This window comes from Chiloscyllium plagiosum, unplaced genomic scaffold (genome assembly GCF_037043375.1).
Source record: "Chiloscyllium plagiosum isolate Xiang-an unplaced genomic scaffold, Cpla_swu_hap1 HiC_scaffold_48, whole genome shotgun sequence".
Lineage (NCBI taxonomy): Eukaryota > Metazoa > Chordata > Chondrichthyes > Orectolobiformes > Hemiscylliidae > Chiloscyllium > Chiloscyllium plagiosum.
This window is the reverse complement of record NW_028270186.1, coordinates 5,381,638-5,408,270: the sequence shown is the minus strand read 5'-3', so window position 1 is coordinate 5,408,270 and position 26,633 is coordinate 5,381,638. Positions and strand designations below refer to the sequence as shown.

The 26,633-nt window shown below is 45.8% G+C and overlaps 2 protein-coding genes across 4 annotated transcripts in view; both read left to right on the top strand.

Annotated features, from left to right (window-relative positions):
* Positions 1-9,295, top strand: part of r3hcc1 (R3H domain and coiled-coil containing 1) — a 32,869-nt gene extending 23,574 nt beyond the window's left edge. The window contains exons 8-12 of the mRNA XM_043681112.2: positions 871-941; positions 1,743-1,838; positions 2,969-3,109; positions 6,269-6,312; positions 9,122-9,295. Of these exons, the coding sequence (XP_043537047.2) occupies positions 871-941; positions 1,743-1,838; positions 2,969-3,109; positions 6,269-6,312; positions 9,122-9,142 (373 nt within the window). The 3' untranslated portion in view covers positions 9,143-9,295. The remainder of the gene's footprint in view (positions 1-870; positions 942-1,742; positions 1,839-2,968; positions 3,110-6,268; positions 6,313-9,121) is intronic.
* Positions 9,296-13,053: 3,758 nt separating this feature from the next.
* Positions 13,054-26,633, top strand: part of entpd4 (ectonucleoside triphosphate diphosphohydrolase 4) — a 32,074-nt gene continuing 18,494 nt past the window's right edge. Inside the window, exons 1-4 of one of the 3 annotated variants that reach the window (XM_043681236.2) lie at positions 13,054-13,334; positions 19,586-19,686; positions 20,924-21,118; positions 23,149-23,354. In XM_043681236.2, the coding sequence (XP_043537171.1) occupies positions 19,679-19,686; positions 20,924-21,118; positions 23,149-23,354 (409 nt within the window). In that variant the 5' untranslated portion in view covers positions 13,054-13,334; positions 19,586-19,678. The remainder of the gene's footprint in view (positions 13,335-19,585; positions 19,687-20,923; positions 21,119-23,148; positions 23,355-26,633) is intronic. The other 2 variants (XM_043681234.2, XM_043681235.2) reach the window with 2 other exon arrangements.

Sequence of the window (26,633 nt, the reverse complement as noted above, 5' to 3'; positions counted from 1 at the left end):
CTCACCCCCACCTTCTCAAGGGGCAACTAGGGACGGGCAATAAACAGACAGAAGAAACAAATTCGAACATCCATTGTAAATCAGTTATATAATTCAGACAGTGAAAGAAATTACCCTTCTTTGATTAAGGTAATTGATCAGAGCTCTGGTTTCTGAGGGCTTGTAATGGCAATGCCCAGTTTCCCTTCAAGCTGATAGATTTCCCCAGACTCCCCATGAAAAATTCACCACCTCCTGTCCTTTCTGTCTGAAACTGAAATGGCTGCAGACTCAGCAGGTCTGGCAGCATCAGTGGAGAGAGAAACGGAGTTAACAAATCCAATGCAGTGACTGTTTAACTTGGTGTTGTTCCCCCATTATGCTTCCATCCGCCAGAATGTCACCCAGTCACTCAGCTGACTCATATCGGTCCACATCCTCTTCACAAGCTGCCGACTGAGTTTGCTTGGTTTCAACTGCAAATTGAGAGACCGTGCCTTGAGTCCTCTCAGGTGGACAAGTGCACCTTAGGCGGGCTTTGGGGAGACAGGAGGTGAGAATCAAGCAGCCTTGAGAGTCCATGAGACTGGCACCAAGGTAGTGTGAGATGAACAGAGACGGGCACTGCTAGTGTTGGCCTGCTCCGAATGCTGTGGGGTGGGGGGAACGACTCTCTGGGGACTGGGTTATTGGTCTGTGTCCCCTATGCATTGCAGATCCCACTACGCCCTGGGACGGGTGAGCCCTTTGGAAAGCTAGCTATTCCATCATGGGCTTTACTGGAATTGGTCACTGCATTTCAAAATAATTGACTCTGCTCTGAACCAGGTAGGCCATCTGGCCTGGATGTGCAATCCTTTTCTGAACTTTGCTTTTGCTCTTTGTTCCCAGTGATAGAGGCTTCCGGATAAAATGGGTGGACAGTACGCACGCTTTGGGAATCTTCTCCTGCCCGGGTTCAGGTACGGTGCTCTTTTATCACGGATCTCCATTTCCCCAGGACTTTCTGCCCATGTTTGACATGAATGAGAGAGGGAGTGTGACGAAATAAATGATCCTTCTTTTTGGGGGAGAGGCAATGTCACCAGTGTCCAAGGAAACACGCTCAGAATTCTGACAAACAAAGGGCCTTCAAACCTGTTTCTCCATTCACTCTGATCGTGGCTAATCATCCAACTCAGTCCCTCTGCTCCCACTTTCTCTCCCGACCCTTAGATCCCCTTAACCTTAAAAGGCTATCTCCGTGAACAAAGTTCTATTTTGAATTCAGCGCTTCCCGAGACAGGGATTTCCACCGGCTCCCCGCTGACTGCAGGAAGACACTCCTCATCATCTCCATTCCAAATGGCTTCTGACTGATACCCTGGTCATCGGGAATATCCTTTCTGCATTTACTCCTGTCTCGCCCCCATTTTTCCAAACTCCAATGAGTGCAATCCTAATGGATCCATATGTCAGTCCTCCCATCCCGGGAGTCAGTGCACTGTACACCCTAGGTAACCAGAACATCGTCAGATAAAGAGACCAGAGGGACAGTCAGTAATCTAGGTGTGGGGGTTTGAAATGTAAAAAGCAATGTGTTCAGGTGACAAAGTCTGACTTGCTGGACAGGAAACTGACCAAGGCATAGTGCAGAAAATGGCATTGAGGGAGCAGACCAGCCAGGATCTAGAAGCACAGAGTGGGCTGAATGGCCTGCTCAGGTTTCAAATGTTCCAATGAATGTAACAAGTGATTCTTTTTACCTTTTGTATTGTTTTCAGCCTCTGAGGCTCTGTCCCTCAGTCATTCCGAGCTAAAGACATGCCCGTTAGCTCAAGCAACCAAGCAGTCAAAGCTCAAGGTCGCCAGGAGCTCAGGTAATCCACTCGGAGCTTAGTTAATCCATTCGGAGCTCAGGTAATCCATTTGGTGTCAGAGCATGCGATCAGTTGGCAGTTCCCTTGTGGTGTCCATCCATCTTTGACCAACTTCATCCCAGCCAGATGTCCGAGATCCCAAGAGTTATTGTTTTATCATTGAATAGAGGAGTCATCCTTCCCATTCGAGCCAATACTTTTTCCTCTGCCTCATCAGGGATTGTTAAGGTGACCTCCTGGTGGCCTCAGTATCACCTGGTCGTGTTGCGACAGTTCACTGTGAACAAATTGGGTGCTGTGTTGCCTTTGGATAGACTTGATTTGTAAACTATTGAGATGACCCATGATGTAAGGTGCTGCGTAAAGTAACTCCACAGAGGCCAGTATTCCGTCACCAAGTTCCCCCTTCATTTACACATGGAGAGTCCCTGATAGTGACCCAGCTCCCTCAGAGCCAGCTCTCAGAGTGAACAGAACCTCAGACACTCACGTTTCTGTCTGTCAGCCAGGGCTCCACGATTGGACCCGGTTAACAGCCCCAACCAGGGAACTCGGATTCTGTGAGATCTACCTGGCTGACCGTTCCAATCTCTACACTGCATTAATGCATTTTGGAGCACTCTTCTTCTTTGTAGTTTCCACGCTGCACTGAAATTTTCACCATTCTTAGGTTGTTGATATATGAAGCAGGAGTTGATATTTGCTGATGGGGGCCTCAACCGGGATTTCCTGAGAGCCACGTTCAGTGTGTGGGTGCATTGGGAGCTCCCGTTCAGGATGTGGCTATGTGGTATTTCCGTGCAGTGCTGAGAGGTTGCTGCATTGTCTGAGGGCCGAGCCCCTCAATGAGGACTGTGTCTGTTTGTTCAGCTCCTGATGCACTATTACAAGTGCTGGAAAATCGCAAGCAGAATTCGCAGTCTTTTGATTGCTGACCGTGGCCTGCTTCTATGTGTACATGAACTGTTCCATCTTGACCCAGCATGTTGATTGCATGAGGTCCTTTGGGAGGATGTTCTGAGTGACTGCTCTGCTTTAGAGTCAGTGTATCATGCCTTTACCCTTGTCGGTTGGTGCCGGAGCACTCGCATCTTTGCAAAGCACTTGGTCATACGTTTGCTTGATTCCAGAGTTCCTGCAGCCAGTTAAAGAGAGAGCCCAGACCAGCACCGTGATCGCCAAGAGGTTGGTGTTCAGAGCTCTGGGACTGCGATTGAGTGACTGCAAGGAGCAGCGAGAGCCCAGGTTCAAGAATCGGGGTCACAGGAAGGGTGAGTGCCTACCTGACAGCTTCAAAACACCCGGATTAGGACATGGAGAGAGAGAGGCTGGGAAGATAACTTCCCTGCTGTTCCAATAGTTGTCCAATCTATTCATCCACTGTTGGCCATCCCCACTGGGTGTCACATTCAGACATGGGGAGGTGATGACCCTCTGGTCTGAACCTGAGGCTATTCATGCAGACACCCAGGTCATGTTCTGGGCATTCAGCTTCTTTGCAGGTGGTGGCATTTGAACCCCTGTAAAAATTATGTCAATGTGGAAATCAGGCCCTCACCATGACCACAATTGTTGGCTCCTTTATGGGAGAGGCTCTGCTGTCCTGATCGGAATCTGTTCCACAACAATGTGGTTGACCCTGGACTGACCTCTGCACAATAAATATTGGGCTACCCACATCCTGTGAATGTATTTCAAAAAAAGATAAGCTACGATGATGCCTGACAGACTTCTGTTTTGGTCAAAATTATTTGACAGTGGAATTTGTCATTAATAGAAAACTAACTCCATTGTAAACATAATATAGGAGCAAATTACTGCAGATGCTGGAATCTGTACAGAGAACAACAAATGCTGGAGATCAGAGGTTCACGCAGCATCCATGGAGAGAGAGCAAGCTAACATTTCGAGTCGAGATGATTCTTCAGCAGAGCTGATGTGAGCTGTACAAGGAGCAGTTGTATAGGGAGTGCTGGAGGAGAAAGGATGTTGATAGTCCAGATAGTGATCGGAATGTGAGAATGGCAGAACAGTAGTGGGTTTAACTGCCAGACTGGAAAAAAAACGAGATATCCCACTGGAGTGGGCGGAGGGGAGAGAGGATGTGGTAAAACGTAAACTTCGAACAAAGGGAAGAAATGGGAGTTGGTTCATCAGCTGAAGTAAAGGTGCTTATTCCTGAAGGAGAACGTGAGGACTGCAGATGCTGGAGGTCAGCTGAAATGTTTGTAGCTGAAAAAGCACAGCAGGTCATGCAGCATCCAAGGAGCAGGAGAATAGATGTTTCAGGCATAAATCCTTCATCAGGAATGGACGTCTGCCTGAAACATCAACTCTCCTGTTCCTCGGATGCTGCCTGACCTGCTGTGCTTTTCCAGCACCACATTTTTCGATGCTTATACTTGAACCAGTGATAGAGTGTCAAAGATCACTGATCACTATGTAACTTCAACTCGCTCTCAAAAACCCCAAGCGCTCATATTCGTTCAGAAGTCAGACCAACAAAAACAGATTGTCACAAACATTATGGTTAGAAAAGTATGGATGGGGAGAAACAAGTTAGGTCAATCCACACTGCACCTATCATCAGATAGGATGAGTTATTTCTGACAGTCCTTCCAACTGTTTCACATTGTTGTCTGTAGACGATGAGTTGATCTCTGATTCAGTAGCTGACCGGGTGTTTTCTTGTCCTCATTCTCTCATTTTGGAGCCTTGAGACTTTTCTGTCTGACTGTCAGAGGGAGGCAGTTAACGCTTTAAGTTTGCTGGCTTTTGGATGTCTCTGAGTGCACTTCCTCAGAGGTCTGTCACAAACTGAAGCTGGCTCAATCCAAAGGCCGTTGGGTGTTTTTTGAAATCAAAGGCTCCTGGTTGTCACTGTGTTTCAGAAGTAACCACCTCACTGCTCCAGAAAAGTGACATAATGATGTGGAGCATGAAGTGAAAACCATGCGATGCCACCTGATCTTCAAGTTGCAAAACCCTTCCTGGTACTTATCGAGTAATAGAGTCATAGAGATGTACAGCATGGAAACAGACCCTTCGGTCCAACCCGTCCATGCTGACCAGATATCCCAACCCAATCTAGTCCCACCTGCCAGCACCCGGCCCATATCCCTCCAAACCCTTTCTATTCATATACCCATCCAGATGCCTTTTAAATGTTGCAATTGTACCAGCCTCCACCACATCCTCTGGCAGCTCATTCCATACACGTACCACCCTCTGAGTGAAAAAGTTGCCCCTTAGGTCTCTTTTATATCTTTCCCCTCTTACCCGAAGCCTATGCCCTCTAGTTTTGGACTCCCCCACCCCAGGGAAAAGACTTTGTCTATTTATCCTATCCATGCCCCTCATAATTTTGTAAATCTCTATAAGGTCACCCCTCAGCCTCCGACGCTCCAGGGAAAACAGCCCCAGCCTGTTCAGCCTCTCCCCGTAGCTCAGATCCTCCAACCCTGGCAATATCCTTGTAAATCTTTTCTGAACCCTTTCAAGTTTCACAACATCTTTCCGATAGGAAGGAGACCAGAATTGCACGCAATGTTCCAACAGTGGCCTAACCAACGTCCTGTACAGCTGCAACATGACCTCCCAACCTCTGTACTCAATACTCTGACCAATAAAGGAAAGCATACCAAACGCCTTCTTCACTAACTGTTGCTCTCTTGCAGTCTAACTTCCATTTGCCTGTCTTTGTTTTGTTGATAAGGGGAAACTAGAGGCGGTTGGTTACAAATGGAACTGGCTTTTCGTGAAAGCAGCTGTGATGTTGTGTTGATTATAAGTTGGATGTGTTATGGGTTTGAAATGGTATTGACTGGTCACCAGCCACTCGAAGAGCTGTTTGCGTTGTTTCTGCTGACAGATTGTGTTAGCTCTGAGCTCCTTCCCTTGGCAGTTTATGTTTAAGCCTGGGGCTCACCTGCTGTCTTGGTTGATGAATATTGTGTCCCGTTAGAGATGCGGAGTTCTCCTTGGTTTCCCAGCTGATATTTATCCTTTCAACCCATGTCCCGGCACAAACAGATAAAAGACAGGTCTTGGCTGTCTCTGGGATCTTACTGAGTGCAAATTGGCTGTAACCTCCCCCTAAGTTGGCACCATATTTGGGAACTTAAAAATGTGTTGCTGGAAGAAGGGCTTATGCCCGAAACATCGATTCTCCTGCTCCTTTGATGCTGCCTGACCTGCTGCGCTTTTCCAGCAACACATTTTTAAGCTCTGATCTCCAGCATCTGCAGACCTCACTTTCTCCTGCCATATTTGGGAAGTACTTCATTGGCTGTGAAGCACTTTGGGATGTCCAGTGTATGAGGCTTGATGAATGTTCTGGGTCTTTGGCATGTGTGAGTACCAGTGGGTATTTTGGCAGACCTTGCCCTTGAGTCTGTTTCTCACTCCGTCTTTCCACTTTGCTCTTTCAGTTGAGCCAGACAAGGAGCCTGAAGATGGTACTGTTGACACAGTGGTATGTATTTCCACGCTGTTCTTGTAACCCCAGCTGGTGGTAATACTGGACTCTGCCCACTCCCAGAGTGAAACCTGCCTTCATAGACAATCCGTTTCATTTCTGCAGTTTTCTTATCGTGATAGGTGGTGACTAAAGATGTTTACATGTGGCTGCTGATGTTGTGCTAACAAAGAACACAAGTTTATGATTCAGAAGGGAAAAAACCCAAAACTATATATGTATGAGAATAGATCCTAACATAAACAGCAAAGAGCAAGATTGGGAATGGGGAAATCACAGGTAATTTGAACCCATGTTTCGCATTGGTCCTTATAATGTAGTCCATCATTTGCATCCTTAAGATAAGAGAAAAACAAAGTACTTGAGAATCTACTGGGACCAAAGGCTGTTCGGTTGCCTTTTAGCCTGTATCCAAGGCGGCTGAAGGAAGTGGGTGTGGAGGCTTTGCTGAAATATTCCAGAACTGACTGGATTCTGGCAGGGTTCCAGCAGACTGGGATGTGGTCCACGTGATGCTCCTGTTCAAGAGGGAAGGGAGACGGCAAGCAGGAAACAATAGGCCACTTAGCCTCACATCTGTCATTGGGAAATGCTGTAGCCAATTTCGAGAGCAGGACATTCTGTGGAAGGGAACTCATCTTTGTCAAATTTGCTGGAGTTCTTTCAATACAAGAGAAGCAGCATTGATAAAGGGGAGGTGGTCGATGTGGTGTATTTGGATGTCCAGAATGCATTCAGTAAGCAGTCTGAAAAAGGGTCATTGCAGAAGACAGGAGCTCACACTATTGGGGGTAATGCATGAGGATGGAGTGAGGATTGGTGAGCAAGCAGAAAATTGGATTGATGGGTCTTTATCAAGCTGGAAGAGTGAGGAAAGTGCTACAAGGATAGGTTCGAGCCCCAGCTATTCACTGTCTATATTCATAAATTAGAGGACGAGCAGAGTGTAATGTGTCCCTGATACAAAAATACATGGGAGGGCAGTAGAAATCGGCAAGGGGTTAATGATACCTTGTCGGGGGGGTTAAAAACTTGGCACCTAGAGTTTAATTTTGGGAAGTGTGAGGTCGTGCACTTTGGCAGGAAGAATCAGAAGGCAGACTGGGGCAATATTCCAAAAATGAGCAGCACTGAGGCCCATAGACATAGGAGCAGCAATTAGGCCATTCAGCCCATTGCGTCTGCTCCGCCATTCAATCATGGCTGATAAGTTTCTCAACCCCATTTTCTTCCTTTCTCCCCATAAAGCTTGATCCCCTTGTTATTCAAGAACCTATCTATCTCAGTCTTACATACACTCAATGACCCGGCCTCCACAGCCTTCTGTGGCAGTGAATTCCACAGATTCCCCACTCTCTGGCTGAAGAAGTTTCTCCTTATCTCTGTTCTGAAAGGTCTTCCCTGTACTCTAAGGCTGTACCCTCGGGTCCTCGTTTCTCCCACCAATGGAAACATCCATTCCCAACATCCACTCTCTCCAGGCCATTCAGTGTTCTGTAAGTTTCAATCAGATCCCCCCTCATCCTTCTAAACACCATTGAGTATAGACCCAGAGTCCTCAAACATTCCTTATATATTAAGCTTTTCATTCCTGGGACCATTTTCCTCTGAACAAGCTCCAAGGCCAGTACATCCTACCTGAGATAAGGGGCCCAAAACTGCACACAATACTCCAAATGTGGCCTGACCAGAGCCTGATAGAGTCTCAGAAGTACATCCTGCTTTTATATTCAAATCCTCTCAAAATAAATGCCATCATTGCATTTGCCTTCCTAACTACTGACTCAACCTGCAAGTTTACCTTGAGAGAATCCTGGACAGGAACTCCCAAGTCTCTTTGCATTCAGACTTCTGAATTTGAATCGAGATAACAACTTGGCTCAGTGACAGGAAGCAAAGGAGGGTAGCATTGAATCATAAGAGGTTTACTGGGAGAAAGTGAGGACTTTCTGGATGCTAGAAAGTCAGAGTTGGTCAAGTGTGGCGTTGGAAAAGCACAGCAAGTCAGGCAGCATCCGAGGAGCAGGAGAGTCAATGCTTCGGGCCTAACCCTTCTTCAGGAGGTTTGCAGCATGGAAACTTGTCCATGCTGCCTGGTTTTCCGATGGATATTTTTTCAGATTGGGAGAATACTTTGTATTGGGCCTGTTACGCTCAGATTTGTGCACAGCAAGATCCCACAACAGCAGAGGGAAAAAAAGAGTGGATGCCATGTTCTGACAGATGTTGGATGAGGGATAAAAATGGAAAGAAACAGTAGCAAGGCCTTAACATGTGCTTTTCAGGAGTGCAAGGCACCTCCAGCCGATTCACTCGGAGTGGAGTTCATGTTGTGAGGTTGGTACTGGGGACAATTTGTGCACAGGAAGCTCCCACAAGCAGCCATGACCAAATCATCTCGTTTCTTTCTGTCTCTTTTATTGAAGGACAAAGGCTGGCCAGCAAACCTGGGAGAACCCTTTCTGTGGTTGCACCACGGTGATGTGAGTTTCCATCTGATGAGGCTTACTGGGCCTCTGTTTCATGCCTCAGCCCAATGCCAGGCCTTTGGGCAGGGCTTGCCCTCCATCAGGACTGCAGTGGCAGTGCCAGCCGAGACTGGGGTGTGCAAGCCTCAGGAGTGGGACTTGAACCCTCGACCATCTGAACGCGAGAGAAGTGATAGGCCACACATGGCTATAAGCTGGAGAGGTGGGCAGCATTGCTCAGTCCTGTCCCACTCCTCTGTATTTTGCTGATGCGGAAACGGAATTTGATGAGCCAGTGTGATTCGCTTGACTTTGTCCATTGTGTTCTGGAATTGCAGGATTCCGCTGTTCGGGAATGACCGTCAGACAGAGGAACTGAAGAACCCCCCCCCCCCCGGCCTGGCAAAGGTGACACAGACTGTGGGTTCACAGCAGACAGACTGCCAACCCCTTTGTAAAAGGGACCTGTGCACTTTGATGCAGCATTAAAGCTACCTGTAGCCTGGAGTCACGTTGATGCGTTCTGCCTGGTTTTTTCCTTCATTTTCTGCTGATCCTGCACTCATGTCTCAGAAAGGGATTCCCAGACGGCGGGTCCTAACCCCCACTCGGATCGCAAGCTCAGCTCGGACTGAGCACCGTGTGCCCCTTTCACACCCGTGTGTTGTTTTTCCCTCAGTTGGTGGGTGTGGGATTGTAGACAGCTCTTTGAGGTCAGCTCGCTGCTGCTGACTCTGTGAAACACAGCTCTCAGGAGAAAGTAGATTGTATTCATTTCTCACTAAGGCCATGCTGCAGAGTCGTTTTGAAATGCAGAAGACAGCTGCCCCTAGAAGTCTGGAGTCATTTTAGCAAAACACTGCCTGAGAAGCTGTCTGATATTGCCAGACTCTGTTTAGGTTTGTAGGCTCAGAGACAGCATCAGAATAAGAAATTTGCAGGAGAGAAAATGAGTTTCCACTCTTGCATCCAGCTAGGTGCAGGTACGATGGGCCAAATGGCCTCATCTTGGGATTGTCCACGAACATGCAAACCAGATCCCCTTTGTGCACATTGTCTGGAGTGAGTGCTGTGCTGCTAAAATATCGCCTTGAGTCAGCACTGAAATGGGGAGGGGAAATTAATCCTCAGGGATTGTCTTCATCCATTTCACCCTGAGCTCCAGCAACGTGGTTCCAGACACAGATTGAGCTACCCATGATGTTAAAATCTCCCAGATGCTGCAAGGGCACTGTAGGAGTCTTGTGCCAAGTCAAACGGCCGCATCGAATAAATGATTTGCATTTCTTCAGTTGTGAAGGCAGTTTAAGGCCAGGGATTTACTTTTTCATATCTCAGCCCTTTGGAGGCAAGAGGGCCAGTGAGTGACACAAACTCAGTTAGGGAGGGACTGAGCCCATCATTCCGTGAGGCTTTGCCGGGTTCTGAGCATGTATTCAAACAAGCTCCAGTCAGCGTGTCAGGAATACGGAATGTCACTTGTTTAGAACCGCTGGGTACTAGGTGGCCACTGTGCACATAGAACTAAGACAGAAAAGGCTGGAGAATCATGGAATGCCTACAGTATGGAAGCAGGCCATTCAATGCATCAAGTCCACACTGACCCTCTGAACAGCATCCCATCCAGACACACCCGTTTCCCTGTAACCCAGCAGTTACCATGCCTCATCCACTTAGCTTTCATATCCCTGGACAGTATGCACAATCTAGCATGGTCAATCCACCTAACCTGCGGATCGCTGGACTGTGGGAGGAAATGTGAGCACTCAGACACAGACAGTTGCCCACATATGATCACATTTGGCAGCATCTGTGGAGACAGAAACAGAGTTCACATTTTGAGTCCAGTGACCCTTCTTCAGACCAGCGTTCTGAAGGATCACTGTTTTTTCTCTCTCTCTCTTCACAGACGCTGGGTGACCTGCTGAGTTTCTCCAGCCCTTTCTGATTATGTTTGAGACCTTCAGTGGCCACACTTATTAGTTTTATTTTCATGGCCACAGACCTGAGGTGCTAATAACAATACTAAATGCCTCTCACCGACTTGACAGTTGCTGTGGCCTGCCTGCCTGTCCCTTCGGTCCTTAAGTCAGAAGGTAGCTCATTTCTTCCTTCCCAGTTGTATGACTCCATGTCAAATTGTTTAATTCTTGGGGATGCTGCAGAAAGGGTTTCACGTTCAAGGGGGCATCCAGAGAAGCAGGGCCGAGACTGGAGTCTGTGTATGAGGTGGAGAAAGTCACAAAGTCAGGCATAAAGATATTCTCAGAAATATTGTGACAATATTATGGCTTTTTGAGGTGTATTTTGTCATTTTGTTTTCATGAAGAAAAGTTGGGACAGATGGACGAGCAGTCTGTTCAAGCCAATTAAATAAGCAGCTTGGGGTGAGTCTTGATTTTATTTTAAAGTTAGAACAATAGAAGGAGCCTGACCAATTCTCTCACTGCTTTTATGGAGAGAGAGGCTTCATGGGGGATGGAGTGCTTTATTTCCCCATTTATCTGTTTTAATTTAGTTCCCCCCCCCCCCTTCTCTCCTTGCATTCCTCCTCCCCTTCACATTTTTGACACAAACATTTGTCCTTATCAGGCTTTGCTTGTTCATGTTTCACAAACCACATGGGTGTTTTTGTGGTGACTGAAAATACCGAATTAAAGTTTTTGCACAATGGTGTCTTTTTACTGTGTCACAAGACAGATGCACACAGTAATGGGTGATTTGGAGAAAATATAAGCACTACTGCTGGGCTCCCTTTTGGGTACAATAGTAGTGTAGGGAATTAAAAAAAAAATTAATAGAAGCAGCCTGATTAGGGATTGGAGAGGTCAAGCTACCACTGCACCAGGACTTTTAGTTTAATCTTCAGGAACATTTACTGGCGTCTTGAAGCTGGTTGTGGAAGTTTTTATTCCTCGCTCTGTTATGGCTAAAAGCTAGGGTTCTCTTCCTGCTGCCAGAATTGCATGTGAGACAGTTGATTTTTCTGAATTTGCCTTTGCTAAGGGTTTATTTGTGGTTTGTTGTGAGATTGGAACAGTTGCTGGTTAGTAGTCAAATAATCTCTTAATCTGTTAAGTTTTCTAATAGAATTTGTTTTGTTTGTATTTTAACTAAAGGGTAAGAATGAAGGGTGTTTCGCTGGAAGCCTATTCATTTGACCAATCAAATTGTATCTGGAACACAACACCACACACTCGGCCTTTGTAAAAATAAGAAATAGTTAGGGTCTGGACCATTTTCTTCAAATATTTTGAGGGTATTTGGTCTGGTCCATAACCAATATAGATATGAGGAAGATATTGTTAAATATAAAAGGGTTCAGAAAAGATTTACAAGGCTATTGTTGGGATTAGAGGGTTTGTGCTGCAGGCAGAAACTGAATAAGTTGGGGCTTTATTCCCTGGAGCTTCAGAGGTTGAGAGGTGACCTTTTAAAGGTTTATAAAATCATGAGGGTCATGGATAAGGTAAATAGACAAGGTCTTTTCCCTGGGGTGGGGGAGTCCAGAACTAGAGGGCATAGAATATAGAACGGTAAAACATGGTACAGGCCCTTTGGCCCTCGTTGTTGTGCTGGCTTTCTATCTTACACTAAGATCAAACTACCTACTTACTGTTCATTGCACTATGTTCTATGTGCCTAAGCAAGAGTCACTGAAATGTCCCAAATGTATTTGACTCTACTACCACTGCTGGCAGTGCATTCCACACACCCACTATCCTCGATGTAAAGAACTGACCTCTGACATTTCCCCGAAACCTTCCTCCAATTTCCTTAAAATGATGCCCATTCGTGAAATATATTTCCGCCTTGGGAGAAATGGCTGGCTATCCACACCTCTGATCATCTTGTACACCTCTATCAAGTCACCTCTCATCCTCCTTCACTCCAATGAGAAAAGCCCTCTCTTACTCAACCTATCTTCATAAGACATGCCCTCCAGTCCAGGCAGGTTTAGGTTTAGGGAGGGAGGGGAAAGATTTAAAAGGGGCCTGAGGGGCAACTTTCTTATGCAGAGGGAAGTGCATGTATGGAATAAGCTGCCAAAGGAGATAGTGGAGGCTGCAACAATTCCAACATTTAAAAGGCATCAGAATGGGTATATAAATAGGAAGGGTTTAGAAGGATATGGGCCAAATGCTGGTTAATGGTACTAGATTAATTTGGGATATATGGTCATGATAGATGAATTGGACCAAAGGCTCTCTTTTCCTGCTGTATACCTCTATGATAAATAAAGCTGGAGGACAGGAATGTTTGAGAATAGTCAACCATGAGTCAAGCAGTGAGTCCCAGCTGGAAGAAGCAAAGGGACTACATTTCCCAGCAGGCCACAGGCTACAGCGGAGCGCATGTGCACTCTTGCCCCACAAACGACAGCAGTGTCGTGAAGTGCCGGAAAGGATGCCAGTTGCCGCGGTGACGGGGCAGAGGTGGCGATGGCGGATGCGTTTCCCAGCCGGCGGATTTTCGTCTTTTTTACTCTTTCTCCCTGTCATTTATCTTTGCGTCGTAGCTTCGGTTCAAACGAGCAAGAGATATGAACGGGTAAGCGCCGATTTTAGAAAAACGGGAAATGGCGATCTCGGGGTTTAACGGACGGCCCGTCATCAGCAGCTTCCTCTCAGCGCGCATGCGTCTTCGCGTGTGACGTGGCGGGCGGTTGTGAATGATTGACGGCCGCCGACATCCAATCAGCTGGCGGCAGCTGGTTAGCTCCGGGCCTGGGAGCCAGTGGGCGGGTCTAGCAGGTGACAGGTGTGACAGTGCATTCCCAGGTAAGTGGGCTCAGAGAGAAAGAGTCATAGGGCTGTACAACATGGAAACAAAGGCTTTGGTCTAACTCGTCCATGCTGACCAGACATCCTAAATTAATCTAGTCCCGTTTGCCAGCATTTAGCCCAAATTCCTCCAAACCCTCCCTATTCATATACCCATCCAGATGTCTTTTAAATGTTGCTACCTCCACCACATCCTCTGGCAGCTTATTCCATACATGCACCACCCTCTGCGTGAAAACGTTGCCCCTTAGGTTTCTTTTAAATCTTGCCTCCCCCACCACCCTGTATATTTACCCTATCCATGCCCCTCATGATTTTATAGACCTCAATCAGGACACCCCCGCAGCCTCCGACGCACCACGGAAAATAGACCCAGCTTGTTCAGCCTCTCCCTATAGCTCAAACTCTCCAACCCTAGCAACATCCTTGTCAATCTTTTATGAACTCTTTCGAGTTTCATAATATCCTTCCAGTGGGAGGGAGACCAGAATTGCACACAGTATTCGAAAAGGGGCCTAACCAATGTCCTGTACAGCTGCCTCATGACCTCTGTACTCCTATACTCGATGCTCTGACCAATGTCTGCAAGGTCCTAGCAGGTAATGTGCAAGGCTAAAGGAGCTGGTGCATGAGCAGCATATCTCATGATGTGGGCGGCATGGTGGCACAGTGGTTAGCACTGCTGCCTCACAGCGCCAGAGACCCGGGTTCAATTCCCGCCTCAGGCGACTGACTGTGTGGAGTTTGCACGTTCTCCCCGTGTCTGCATGGGTTTCCTCCGGGTGCTCCGGTTTCCTCCCACAATCCAAAGATGTGCAGGTCAGGTGAATTGGCCGTAGTGTTAGGTAAGGGGTAAATGTAGGGGTGTGGGTGGGTTGCGCTTCGGCGGGGCAGTGCGGACTTGTTGGGCCGAAGGGCCTGTTTCCACACTGTAAGTAATCTAATCTAATCTAATCTCCAATTCTGCACCTCTCCAAATTGGATAAACAGGTCCTTCTGCTATAAATGTGCGTTTTGCAACACGATTTGGCAGTAACATGATTGACGAATTGGGGGCACTGTTTTTAAAGCACGAACATTTGTAATGTGTGGCCTGTAACAATTGCATCGCCAACATTTCAAACTCTCTCTTTATAAAGCGGGATCCTTCTATCATGCCTTCTTGTGCAGGGTTGCACAAGAACGCAATGATCACGTTATAGAAAACCTGCTTGTGGAGTAATTGAGATAGACAGCAAGGAAGCAGACCCTTCAGTCCAACTCATCCATGTTGACCAAATGCACTGGATAAATCTAGTCCTACTTGTCAGTATTTGGCCCATATCCCTCTAAACCCACCCTATTCATATACCCATCCAGATGTCTTTTGACTGTAAGTGTGTTAGGTTTCACCACTTCCTCTGGCAGCTCATTCCATACAAATACCACCCTCTGCATAAAAAAGTTGCCCCTCAGGTCTCTTTCAAACTTTCCCCTGTCACCTTAAGCCTATGACCTCCAGGTTCAGACTCCCTCACCCTGGGGACAAGACCTTGGGTTGTTCTTGGCAGGGGAGGGGATTACGGGAAGGGAACATAGGAAGCCAGATTGTTCTTTTGGGCTCTATCCCCAACTAATGGTCACTCCTTACCTCATGCCCTATCTTCTGCATATAATCCAACGTTTTCTTTGCTCCTGTTGGTTTTGAGGAAGGGTTGCTCAAGCCAAAATGTTAGTGCTGACATCTGTCCACTGATGCTGCCAGATCTGCTGAGCTTTTTCAGCAAACTCTGATTTTGTAGAGAAACAACAGGAGTAGGTTATTCAGCCCCTCAAGCTGATTGGTGGCTGAATGCCATATGCCTGCCTTGGTCTATGTCCCTTGATTAAAAAACATTTAAATTTCCGTTTTTGATTCAGATTTTTATTGTCACATGTACTGAAGTACAAAAGTTCAGGAGTACAGTGAAAACTATATCGTGATGTGACACAGCTGCCATCTTTGGGGCAACGAGCTCAGGATAGCATCATTTCCAGATTCATTTAAATTAGTGTTAATGCTGTGCCCTCTTGTGGTGCAGTGGTACTATACAATATCATTCAGTCCAGCACAGGAATGGGCCCTTTGACCCACGAAGCCTGTGCTGAGTCTCATGTTTATTTGGACCTTCTATCCTTCTGTTCACCTCCCATTGATGTGTCTATCAAGATATGCCTTATATGTTGCTAATGTGCCTTACATTAGATTAGATTAGATTAGATTACTTACAGTGTGGAAACAGGCCCTTCGGCCCAACAAGTCCACACCGACCCGCCGAAGCGCAACCCACCCATACCCCTACATTTACCCCTTTAACCTAACACTACGGGCAATTTAGCATGGCCAATTCACCTGACCTGCACATCTTTTGGACTGTGGGAGGAAACCGGAGCACCCGGAGGAAACCCACGCAGACACGGGGAGAATGTGCAAACTCCACACAGTCAGTCGCCTGAGTCGGGAATTGAACCCGGGTCTCTGGCGCTGTGAGGCAGCAGTGCTAACCACTGTGCCACCGTGCCTGCTTCCAACACCACCACTGGCAGTGCATTCCAGGCACCCATCACCCTCTGTGTGAAAACTTTTCCTTGCTCTTCTCCCCTAAACTTCCCAAAAAGAAAGAAGAGTCCGGGTGGTGGGAAAAAAAAATTCAGACCAAACTGTGGTGATGCAGTTTTAAAGCCAAACACTGTACCCTCTTATGACAGTCATGTCTCTGCTCCGGACCGAGAGGCCCTGGTTCAAGTCACACTGGCTGCACGTACGTGTAATAACGTATCTGAACAGATTGCTCAGTAAAATAGTTTAAATGAAAATATCTGTCTCAGGTACAAACTTCACAACTGAATCCAGCAGCCACCACCATTGGAGGTACACCTCCACACCTCTTTGTGTGTATTTGTTTTTTCTGCAGATCAACCTGTTTAAAGATGTTATTCCACACTTCTGGAGCAGGTGGGACTTGTACCCAGGTCCCTGGGTCAGGGATAGAGACACTATAACTATACCACAGGAACCCCTATATGTATCAACTTACTTTTGAACATCTCTCCTGAATGGCCTGACCCTAATTCTTCATCTGTTGCCTCCTGGTTCTAGAATTTTCAATCAGCAGAAATAGTTTATCTGTCTTTCCCTGTTGATGTCTTCAAGTGCAGAGGGGTTGCAGTTCTGAGAGTACGAGCAAGGTGAGGGAGCACACTGAATAGGTGTTGGGAGTAGAGGGGAAAGCCCAGTGCCTGCTGATGTGCTGCAGGGTTTCCGTCCTGTGTCTCTTGCTGTCTACACTGTGCATTAATGACTGGGATGTGAATGTGGAAAGTATGGTCAGTTAGTTCACAGTTGACACGAGAATTAGTGGTGTGGTAAGCAGTGAGGGGGCAGACCATTGACAGTGGGATGATATGGACAGGCTGAACAGTGGAAAATGGAACTTAATCTTGAAAAGTGAGAGTTGTTGCATTTTGGGACGGCTCAGAAGGCAAAAAAAAGTCAGATTCAAGGAATTACTGAAGATCAGACGGACCTTGGTGTTCACATCCAGAGATCCTTGAAGGCAACAAGATAAACAGATAAGATTCTTTATCAGGTGGATGAGATACTGGCCTTCATTGGTCTGTGATGTTAAAAGATTAAATGGAAACATCTCTCTGGATATTAATGTAATATTAAAGGGTTAAATTGCACTGAGTGAACATTCTGGAAGTGGGTAGGGACGACAGTCAGGCAAGAATGCAAATGATTCCCACTCCATTTAGACAGTCATTTGCTGCTACTCCCCCTATTATTATCAGATTAAACTATCATTCAGTGCCTCCCATTCAGAAATACTTTCATAACCATCCCTCGAAGCTTGGTATGTCACACCTGCATTGTCTTGGGGAATCACTGAGTCAGGAAATCGTTTGCATAATGATTCCCCAGGAATGTATATAGGGCATATACGTTTATGTTACCTCTGAGGATGTTCTCATCCTACTATTGTACCTGGGGTTACATGTGACTGTGGGGAAGCGGCCAGAGTATCTGTGAGCATGACCGACTTGACCTGTATAAAGGGGATGTGTTTTCTTTATTCGGGGCCTCTTTTTTGACTCGACCTCAAACACCTGCAAAGAGGCTCAAAGGGGTCACCCAGCTTGTACCAACTTTATTAAAGTTTAACTGTTTGCAGAAGTTGGTGTGCGCGAATTGCATCTCGTACGTGAAACCGCAGGGAAAGAACCTAACAGGTCACTCATTGAAAATAAGATGAGAGAGGTTACAGCAGTGCTGTTGGTAATGTTAGTTTGGTCATAGTTGAAATGACGTGTGCAGTTCTGGTCACCACAATACAGGAAGGAGTTTATGAGAGAGGGTGCAGTGGAGATTTACCAGGATGTTACCCTGTGCTGGAGCAATTCAGCTCCCAAGAGTGACTGTCTGGACTTCTCCTCAGAAGAGAGAAGACTGAGGGAGGGGACCTGCTTGAGGTGCATGCAGTTGAAGGCTATCGATAGGAAGACGCCTTTCCCCTTCATAGAAGGGATGTCAGGGAAAAATGCTTCAACCAGAGTGTGGTGGGGTACCTGGAATTCACTGGCTCAAACAGTGGTAGAAGTGGGAACCATCACAATGTTCATCAAGTCTTTTGATGAGCTTTTGAGGCATGAGAGTGCTGGAAAATGGAACTGGGTTTGATAGATGGTTGACAACCTTCCAACATCTTACCCTGGCTTGTCCTCGAGTGCCAGATCTTTGAGAGATGAAGGATGACTGGTTTCTGATGGGTTGCTCCTGTAAGTAAGGTGATGCCTTTCAGCAATGGATTTGCATGCTACCTCGCTATATTTTGAGCATTGGAGTGTTTCGGGAAGGGATAGTCTGTTCTCAGGAAGGTCAGCGATTAGTGAGAACAGAAGGAACTGGTGCAAATACGAAAAGGGAGCTGAGCACAAGGTATTCTCACCCAGAAATATGCCTGTCATGTCATCCTGTCCGGGTGATGGAGGCAGAAACCTTCAGTACGTTGGGAAAAATCCTTCATTATGTGATTGTCATGTCCTCCCTTGCTGGGTACCTGTTCCATGACTGTTCCTCAGTTAGTACATACAGGCAGTGGACCTGTCATAAAAACGTGTGCCTAACTTTTGATCTTATTGTGCCCAGTTCTGATGGGTTTTGATTTATTATTGTCACATGTCGTGAGGTACTGTGAAAGGTTTTGTTTTGCATGCAGTAGCAGGCAGATCATACCTTCTGGAGTGCATGAGGGTAATAGAACAGAGCAGAGAATACAGTGTTATGGCGGCAGAGAGCGAGATTCTGGTCGGCACAGTTTGGGAAGATGTGAGCGTCCTGTAGAGGAGATTGATCAGAATGGTTCCTTAGCTGGGGGACATTAGCTACATGGTTATATTGGAGAAGCTGGGGTTGTTCTGCTTGGAGCAAACAAGGTTGAGGGGAGATTTAACAGAAATATACAAGATTATGACAGATTAGACAAAAGCTGTTCCTTCGAGCTGGTGGGGTCCAGAGACTAGGTGGTGCTGCTTTAAGGATTTAGGGAAGAGATAGGCAAGATGTGAGGAAGAAGATTTTTAAGTATCCACTGGTCATGTGGAACTTGCTGCCTCTGATGTATGGTGGAAGTGGAGACAGGAACAAATTAGAGGATAATTAGATGAACACTTGAGGGAAATAAACTTGCAGACTGAAAGCAATTGAAATGATTTGATTCCTGTGTAGTGAGCGAGCATGAAATGGATGGTTCAATGTGCTTCATTTGTTACCACAATGATACTGGATTGTTCAACCCTGTACAGTATGAGAACAGAGTAACTTGGTTAGTGCAGTTTGCTGGAGAGCTGGGGCAGCTTTCTGTGACCCTCACACCCAGATCGTGCTCACTCCGGTTCATGTGAGTATTTTGGGAACCTGTGTGAAAGTGGTACAGAATAGTTGTAAGGCAGAGGAGTATTGCCTGCTAACCCACCTCGCTATTTTCTTCACTGCTTCAGGACTTCAATTCCTCCCTGGGAGAACTGTATGCTGTGCTTGACACAACTTGGATTTGTTGACAGCTGATCATTGCTTCTTCCCCTCCTTTTGCCATGGGAAGGTAAGTCCCAGGTTGTGGGCAGTAACTCTGCAGTATGTCCAAACGGTTGGTGGGAATGGGAAATCTTGCTGTACTCCAGACTCCTCTGCTTGACATATCGATCAGCTTCTGCTGTCAGGATGGTCAGATTTCATTTGCTCAGGACTGTGCTTGGTTCTTATTTTGCTCTTGCTGGTGGAGCATGTTTGAATTTCAATCAAAATTCTGGAAAGTCTAAGAGATTCTCATACGAGGCAGTTTGCGGCAGGAATAATGGTGGTCAGAGTACATTGAGAAATGAAGACTGGCTTTTGCACATACCCTTGACCATCTCCGAATGTCCTCCAGCCACTGAAGTTTTTGTAATGAAAAAGTGAATGAATGCAAACATTGAATGAATGAATTTACAGTGAAGGAACAGCAGCAGCAGCAACCCATTTGCCTGCAGCAACTTATCGCAAAAACTACAACGTGCTGGTTCATGAGCAGATCATCAGCTTTTGTGATCTTGGTTAAGAGAGGACTGTTTGCCGGGACATGGTCTGGGGTGGCACAATGGTTCAATGGTTAGCACTGCTGCCTCACAGCGTCTGGGACCCGGGTTTGATTCCACCCTCGGGTGACTATCTGCATGGATTTCCTCCAGGTGCTCCAAATTCCTCCCAGAGTGCATAAATGTGCAGCTTAGGTGGATTGGCCTTGCTAAACTGCCCATAGTGTCCAGGGATGTGCAGGCTAGGTGGGTTACCTATGGGAAATGCAGGGTTACAGGGATAGGTGTTTGTTTTAAGTGTGATGCTTTTCAGAGAATTGGTGTAGACTCGATGGGCTGAATGTCTTGCTTCCAAGCTGTCGGGATTCTATGATCTTTGCCTGAATGGGAGCCTCCGTTTACCCTCTAATCTGAAAGACATCTCCTGTAATAGTGCAGCACCTCCTAATTACTGCATGTGTGCCTTGATTGGTTTGGCTCTTGAAGCCACAGCCTTCTGTGTTGGAGCTTTGAGGGCAGGCAGCTGATAAGCAATATTTATTTCTGTATAACTTTGCAAGATAAAATACATGAATCTGCTCAGTCAGTAAACTCTAGGATGATAGTCCCGAAATTGCTTATTGGTATGGAGTGAACTGAAGAGCCAGTTTTTGAAATTGCAAACTGAGATTAATTCCCATGTGGAAAAGTAGCAGTTTTGCCAGGTTGTGATCTCTCTTGAAGTATTGTTACATTTTTTTGACCAAGAACTTTTCTCTTCGTTAGGTTCTACATCTCTTGTCTATTCCCGGCTTCGTGGCATTTCAGCTTCTCTGCTTCCACCTGCCCACGTCCATTCAACACCATTTTCCGTCAGTTGACAGCTCTCGCGTTGATTGTTGTCATCTTAACTTTACTGTATGTTCTGCTCGTTTTGGATAAGAATGGATGGGGGCGGTTATACCAGGACAAAGGAGATAGGTAATGTATGACGTGCTGATTCTGTCTCTGCGTCGGTGAGCATTGCCGAACGTCTGAACTTGCTTCAGTGAGCTTTTTTAGTTGTAGATCCAAAACCGTCAGCACTCTGTGAATACTGTCCAGCTCGAAAACAGATCCTTTGAATCCTGGAAATCCCGTTCCACCATCATTCCTTCCCCTGCATTCACCTCTTACGCTTTCCAACGATGATCCTTTCCAGGTCCATCTCCAAGACTTTAAACCTAATCTTGAATGCAAGTCAGATTTTCATTACTGTTGCACCTGACTCAATCTCAGGCTATTGCAAAGCACTGTATAGCCAAGAAGTACAGCTGCAGTTTATTCATTATTGTAAACCGAGACTTGAGCCCAGCATGCCAGCTGCTCGAGTACACAAGAGGGGGTTGTGCATCAACATGTGTTTTTCTCAAGTTGATGGCAAAAATGAAATTGCTCCTCCTTCTCTGTAACATTTGTTTCCGAATTCAAGAGAACTGTTCGTACTCAAGATGGTGGAGAAATGCAAGTATACACTTGGGAAAGGAAACAGCAGCTTACTCTGTGGAATTCGAGAATTTCTCCTGATTTCATTTTTACTGCAAGTGCTCCCATGAGACATGTGGTTGGAATTTACTCAATGTAACCTGAGCTCTTTAATTGTACTTTTGTAACCTCTGGTCACTAGTACGTCAATGGTCCCCAGTTACATAGAACCTGGGACAGGAGAGCACAGGAACAGGCTCTTCGGCCCATCATGTCTGTGTGGCCATTATGCTGTTCTAAAGTAATCCCATCTGGCTGCATATGGTACACATCCCTCTATTCCCTTCATGTACATGTGGTTGTCTAAGTGCCTCTTAGACTTTGCTATTGTCTCTGCTTCTGCCACCTCCCTGGCAGCATGTTCCAGGAACCAACTACCCTCTGTGTAAAACAAAACTTTCCTTGCACATCTCCCTGAAATTTTTCCCTTGTTTCCTGAAATCTGTGCCCCCTAGTATTTGACATTTCCATCCTGGGAAAAAGACTCTTGACTATTTCCCCTATCCATGCATTTCATAATTTTATATACTTTGGTTAGGTCGCCCCTCAGCTCCAATGCTCTAGCAAAAGAAATCCAGGTTTGTCCGACCTTTCCTGATAGCTAATCCTCTCCAATCCAAGTAAATCTCTTTGCCCTTTGCTGTGGTTCTGTTTGCCGAGCTGGAAGTTTTTGTTGCAAACGTTTCGTCCCCTGTCTAGGTGACATCCTCAGTGCTTGGGAGCCTCCTGTGAAGCGCTTCTGTGGTGTTACCTCTGGCATTTATAGTGGCCTGTCCCTGCCGCTTCCGGTTGTCAGTTTCAGCTGTCCGCTGTAGTGGACGGTATATTGGGTCCAGGTCTATGTGTTTGTTGATGGACAGCTGAAACTGACAACCGGAAGCGGCAGGGACAGGCCACTATAAATGCCGGAGGAAACACCACAGAAGCGCTTCACAGGAGGCTCCCAAGCACTGATGATGTCGCCTAGCCAGGGGACGAAACGTTTGCAACAAAAACTTCCAGCTCGGCGAACAGAACCACAACGAGCACCCGAGCTACAAATCTTCTCACAAACTTTGAACTCTTTGCTCTTTCTCTAAGGCCTCCACGTCCTTCCTGTAGCATGGTGATCACGACTCTTCACTATCTCTGCATCTTTTTCCAACTTGTCATCCTCCTGAGATCTCTGTGATTCTCTGAACTGTGGCTTCTTCACCATCTCCAGTTTCAATTACTCCACCGTTGGTCGCAACTCCTTCAGCTGCCTTTGTTTCTGCCTTCAGCGACTTTTCAAATTGGTAACCACTTTCTAGTTTTACCGTGTTCCTGAACGCAAGGTATCTGACTAGACATTTTATCACCAGCTTTAATATCCCTTCCCATAGATGACTGTCACCCTTTGACTTGGAATAGAATGGCAAAGCATCTTGAAGAGTCACCTATGTTAAAGGCAAATGCAAGTACTTTGTGCTGTTTAACCTTCTTCCTTCTTGTCCTCCTCCTCACAGGTACTTTACCAAATTGTTGGACATGGAAGCTACCGATATTAAGAACCCTTATTTAAACTACGGCATCGTGATAGACTGTGGAAGCAGTGGCTCGAGACTCTTTGTGTACTGTTGGCCAAGGCACAATGGCAATCCACACGATCTGCTGGATATCAAACAGATGAGGGGCAGGAACAGGCAACCTGTCGTGATGAAGATCAAACCAGGTTAATCACTGTGAGAATAGGTGTTGTCACCAACTCGTTAAAACTGAGGGCCCTTTCTTTCAGCAAAGGAAAATACATTGGGTGTCTAATCCACATCTGGATCGACTTAAAATCTTGTACAGGTCGTTCTGCTATAACGTGCATTTCATTAACATAAATTTTCTGTCACGCAGTGACAAAGTGGGGCCACTGTTTCTAAAGCACAAACGTTTAAGATGTGTTGGCAACACTTTAAACGATGTTTCTGAGGCACGATTTTTCGATAATGTGGGGTTGCACAAGAACACAACCATTGTGTTACAGGAGAACTACCTATACACTGTTTTAAATGGTCCACTGTTATGGTGGGAGTAGGTGGAAGCGATTGCTTCAGTTGGATGATATCAGAAATGTAAAATCACTGACAAGAGTCTCAAGGGGAGATGAGAATGTTTTGGGATCTGCATTGTTCCTATCTGAAATGCTTCACCCAAATAGACAGTGGAAACTGATTCCATCATTTTTGTTGAAAGGATGTTGGAAACGTAATTCAGGATGAGGAAGGTACAGTGAGGCGAACAAAAGGTAGGAAATGTTCAGAGCAACAGCACAGGCAGATTGAGCTGAAGGCAACCTCCTGTCCGGTTCAAAGAGTTTTTGTTTTCAGCAAGCATGTAGGAAAGGCGAGAGAGAGACAGGAGCATTCTGTATGTTAAATAACAGTCAGACTGTCCAAGCGTAAGGCACTTAGATGACCCCTTTTCTCTGTTAGATGTGTTGACTTCTGCTGGGTTTTTGCAGTGAATATTGTTTGCGTGAATATTGGCAGATGGTTTGTTTGTAGGGACTATAGAGAAGTTGAGCCCTATCCCAGCCATAGTACTGAGGGACAGTACGGGGTATTCTGTTGTGCTCTTCTTTGCCTTGCCTCAACTCCTGCTGTTGGCTGGTGCTTCACTTTCCATCAGCTCAGTCACTGCCACCTTGGACTGGGTTCTGCATTCTGAGTGTAACACAGAATGGCAGCGTAACTCCCAGGCTCACTCCAGAGACTGCTTCTTCATAATTTCCATTGGAAAATTAAAACCAACAGAGCAGCTATCTCATTCGCCCCTCCTTTTAAGATTTTAGAATGAAGTCCATTAGGACTCGAGTATTTGTCAGCTCACAGTGCCAACAATTTGCAGCAGCACATCCCTGGAAATTGTGAATTTCCAGAGTTCCTCCCTCTGTTTGATTTGCTGATTTGTAGCTACTACTGGGATGTTACTTGTATCCGAGACTGGTACAAAACACCTCTTCAATACATCTGCCAATTCCTTAATTATTAATTCTCCAGCCTGGCTTTGTAAAGAATCAGAACTTATGTCTGTGTATTACAAATATTTATACACACAAAGGGTTCTTTGTACAGAAAATCTTTCCAACTTTTTTTATATTTCTGACAAGCTTTCTCTTGTACTCTCATTTTCCCCTCTGTTGGTCAGAATGTGAAAATTAGTACCATTTCAGTGGGTGACTAGCACTAATTGAACATTGATGCATTTAAGAGAAAGTTAGATAAACATTGGAGGTTGAAAGGAATAGAAAGATACGAAAATGGACGGGTGACATGTTCCAAATCGAGGGGAATGATTTGGTGTGGAGTCGAAGCACCAACAGATTGAATGGTGTGTTTGCTGTTGTGAAACTCGGCTGTGTTTCAAAGTCACTATCAGTGGGCATTGAGAGCTGTGATGTCTGCAAAGAAAACTCTGCTTTCAAGTATTCTAAAGAACATGGCCTGAAATGGGCTGTGAATCGCGTGAAACTTAGATGAAACAAAAATCCAAAAGAACTGGGAATGCTGGAAATCAGAAATTGCTTGAAAAGCCCAGGCGGTTCGATCACCATGTGGTTTCCTGTACATGGGGAAACAAAATGTAGGCGAGGTGTTATGAAGATGTGGGTGTACTGTACCTTTTAAGAGAGTTAAACTCTGGTAGAGCTACCTGACAGCACCAAGTGTTCACAATAAGGTAACAATGTAACACTTGGTCGAAAGCTAAATTAGCTGGTTGCCTGGAAACAGCAACACAGATTCAAATTAGGCCACTCGGTTTAAATTATACCCCGAAAAATACCAAACTCCAATCCAGTTTGAATTTAGTCTTTTGACAATCTTAAAAGCCAATGCTTTGGGAGTATAAAACTGGAGAAAATTGAACAGTTGACAGGAGAACTGCCCAACTACTGGCATGTAAAAAGACTGCCTGAAAAATAGATCTCTTAAAAGTACCATTATTGATCAGTGACCTCTGAAAGCAGAAAGCCCGAAGGAGAAGAAAAGAAGACAGGATTACAGAGAAAACGAAAGCTGCCTGGTTTTGAAATTATTAGTTTTGTTTTGGAAATCATAATTGGGAGTTTTATCGGACTAGTGTTATCGAAGGGAAGGTAAAAGACAGGTCAGAGGAAGGACTTACAAATAGTTGTTAGTTAATTATTCTCTGTTATACTTTAAGAAATGAAGTTGTTAATTTTTCCTTTAACTAGTTCTTGGCCTCTTGAATTTTCACAGATTACTGTACAGGGTAAATCTTTGCTGTGTTGCTGGTTTTAAATTAAGAAGGAGAGTTTACCCCATGTTGTAACACTAGGTGACCACTTTGCAGAACACCTATACTCTGTCCAGTTGCCAGCCACTTTAACACAGCACCCTGTTCCCTGGCCAACATCTCTGTCTCAGGGTTGCTGCAGTGCTCCAGCACAGCTCATTGCAAGCTGGAAGAACAACAACACCTTTTCTGTTTGGGGATGCTAGAGCTTTTGGACTCAATACCGAGTTCAACTATTTTAGGGCTTGAAGCACCTTTTCCCATGTCCTTATCCTAACCCCCACACACCAGGCCTTGTTATCACATGGTCTGCTATTACACACAACCAACTGGTAAACACTCATAGTCCCCATTAGCAGCTATTCACCCTCCTAAGCTGACCGTTATCCACTCCTTTGTCCAACTGTTCTCTCTTTGGGCTCTATCCCCATCTATCACTTACTCTGTACCCCTTCCTGTCTTTTGCATGAAAAAAAACACCTGTTCCTGGCTACCATCAGTTCTGAGGAAGGGTTCACTGGACCAAACTTTTAACTGTGCTTTCCCTCCATGAAAGTTGGGTATTTAGCAGCACTTTCATCGCAATTCACGCCTTCGTTCTTTCCCGAGCACTGAATCATTGTGGACTGATAGAGCACAGTGCATGGTCATCAGTCACAAACTGAGAAATGTTAAAATCATGTTCCTGGTGTTGACTATCCCG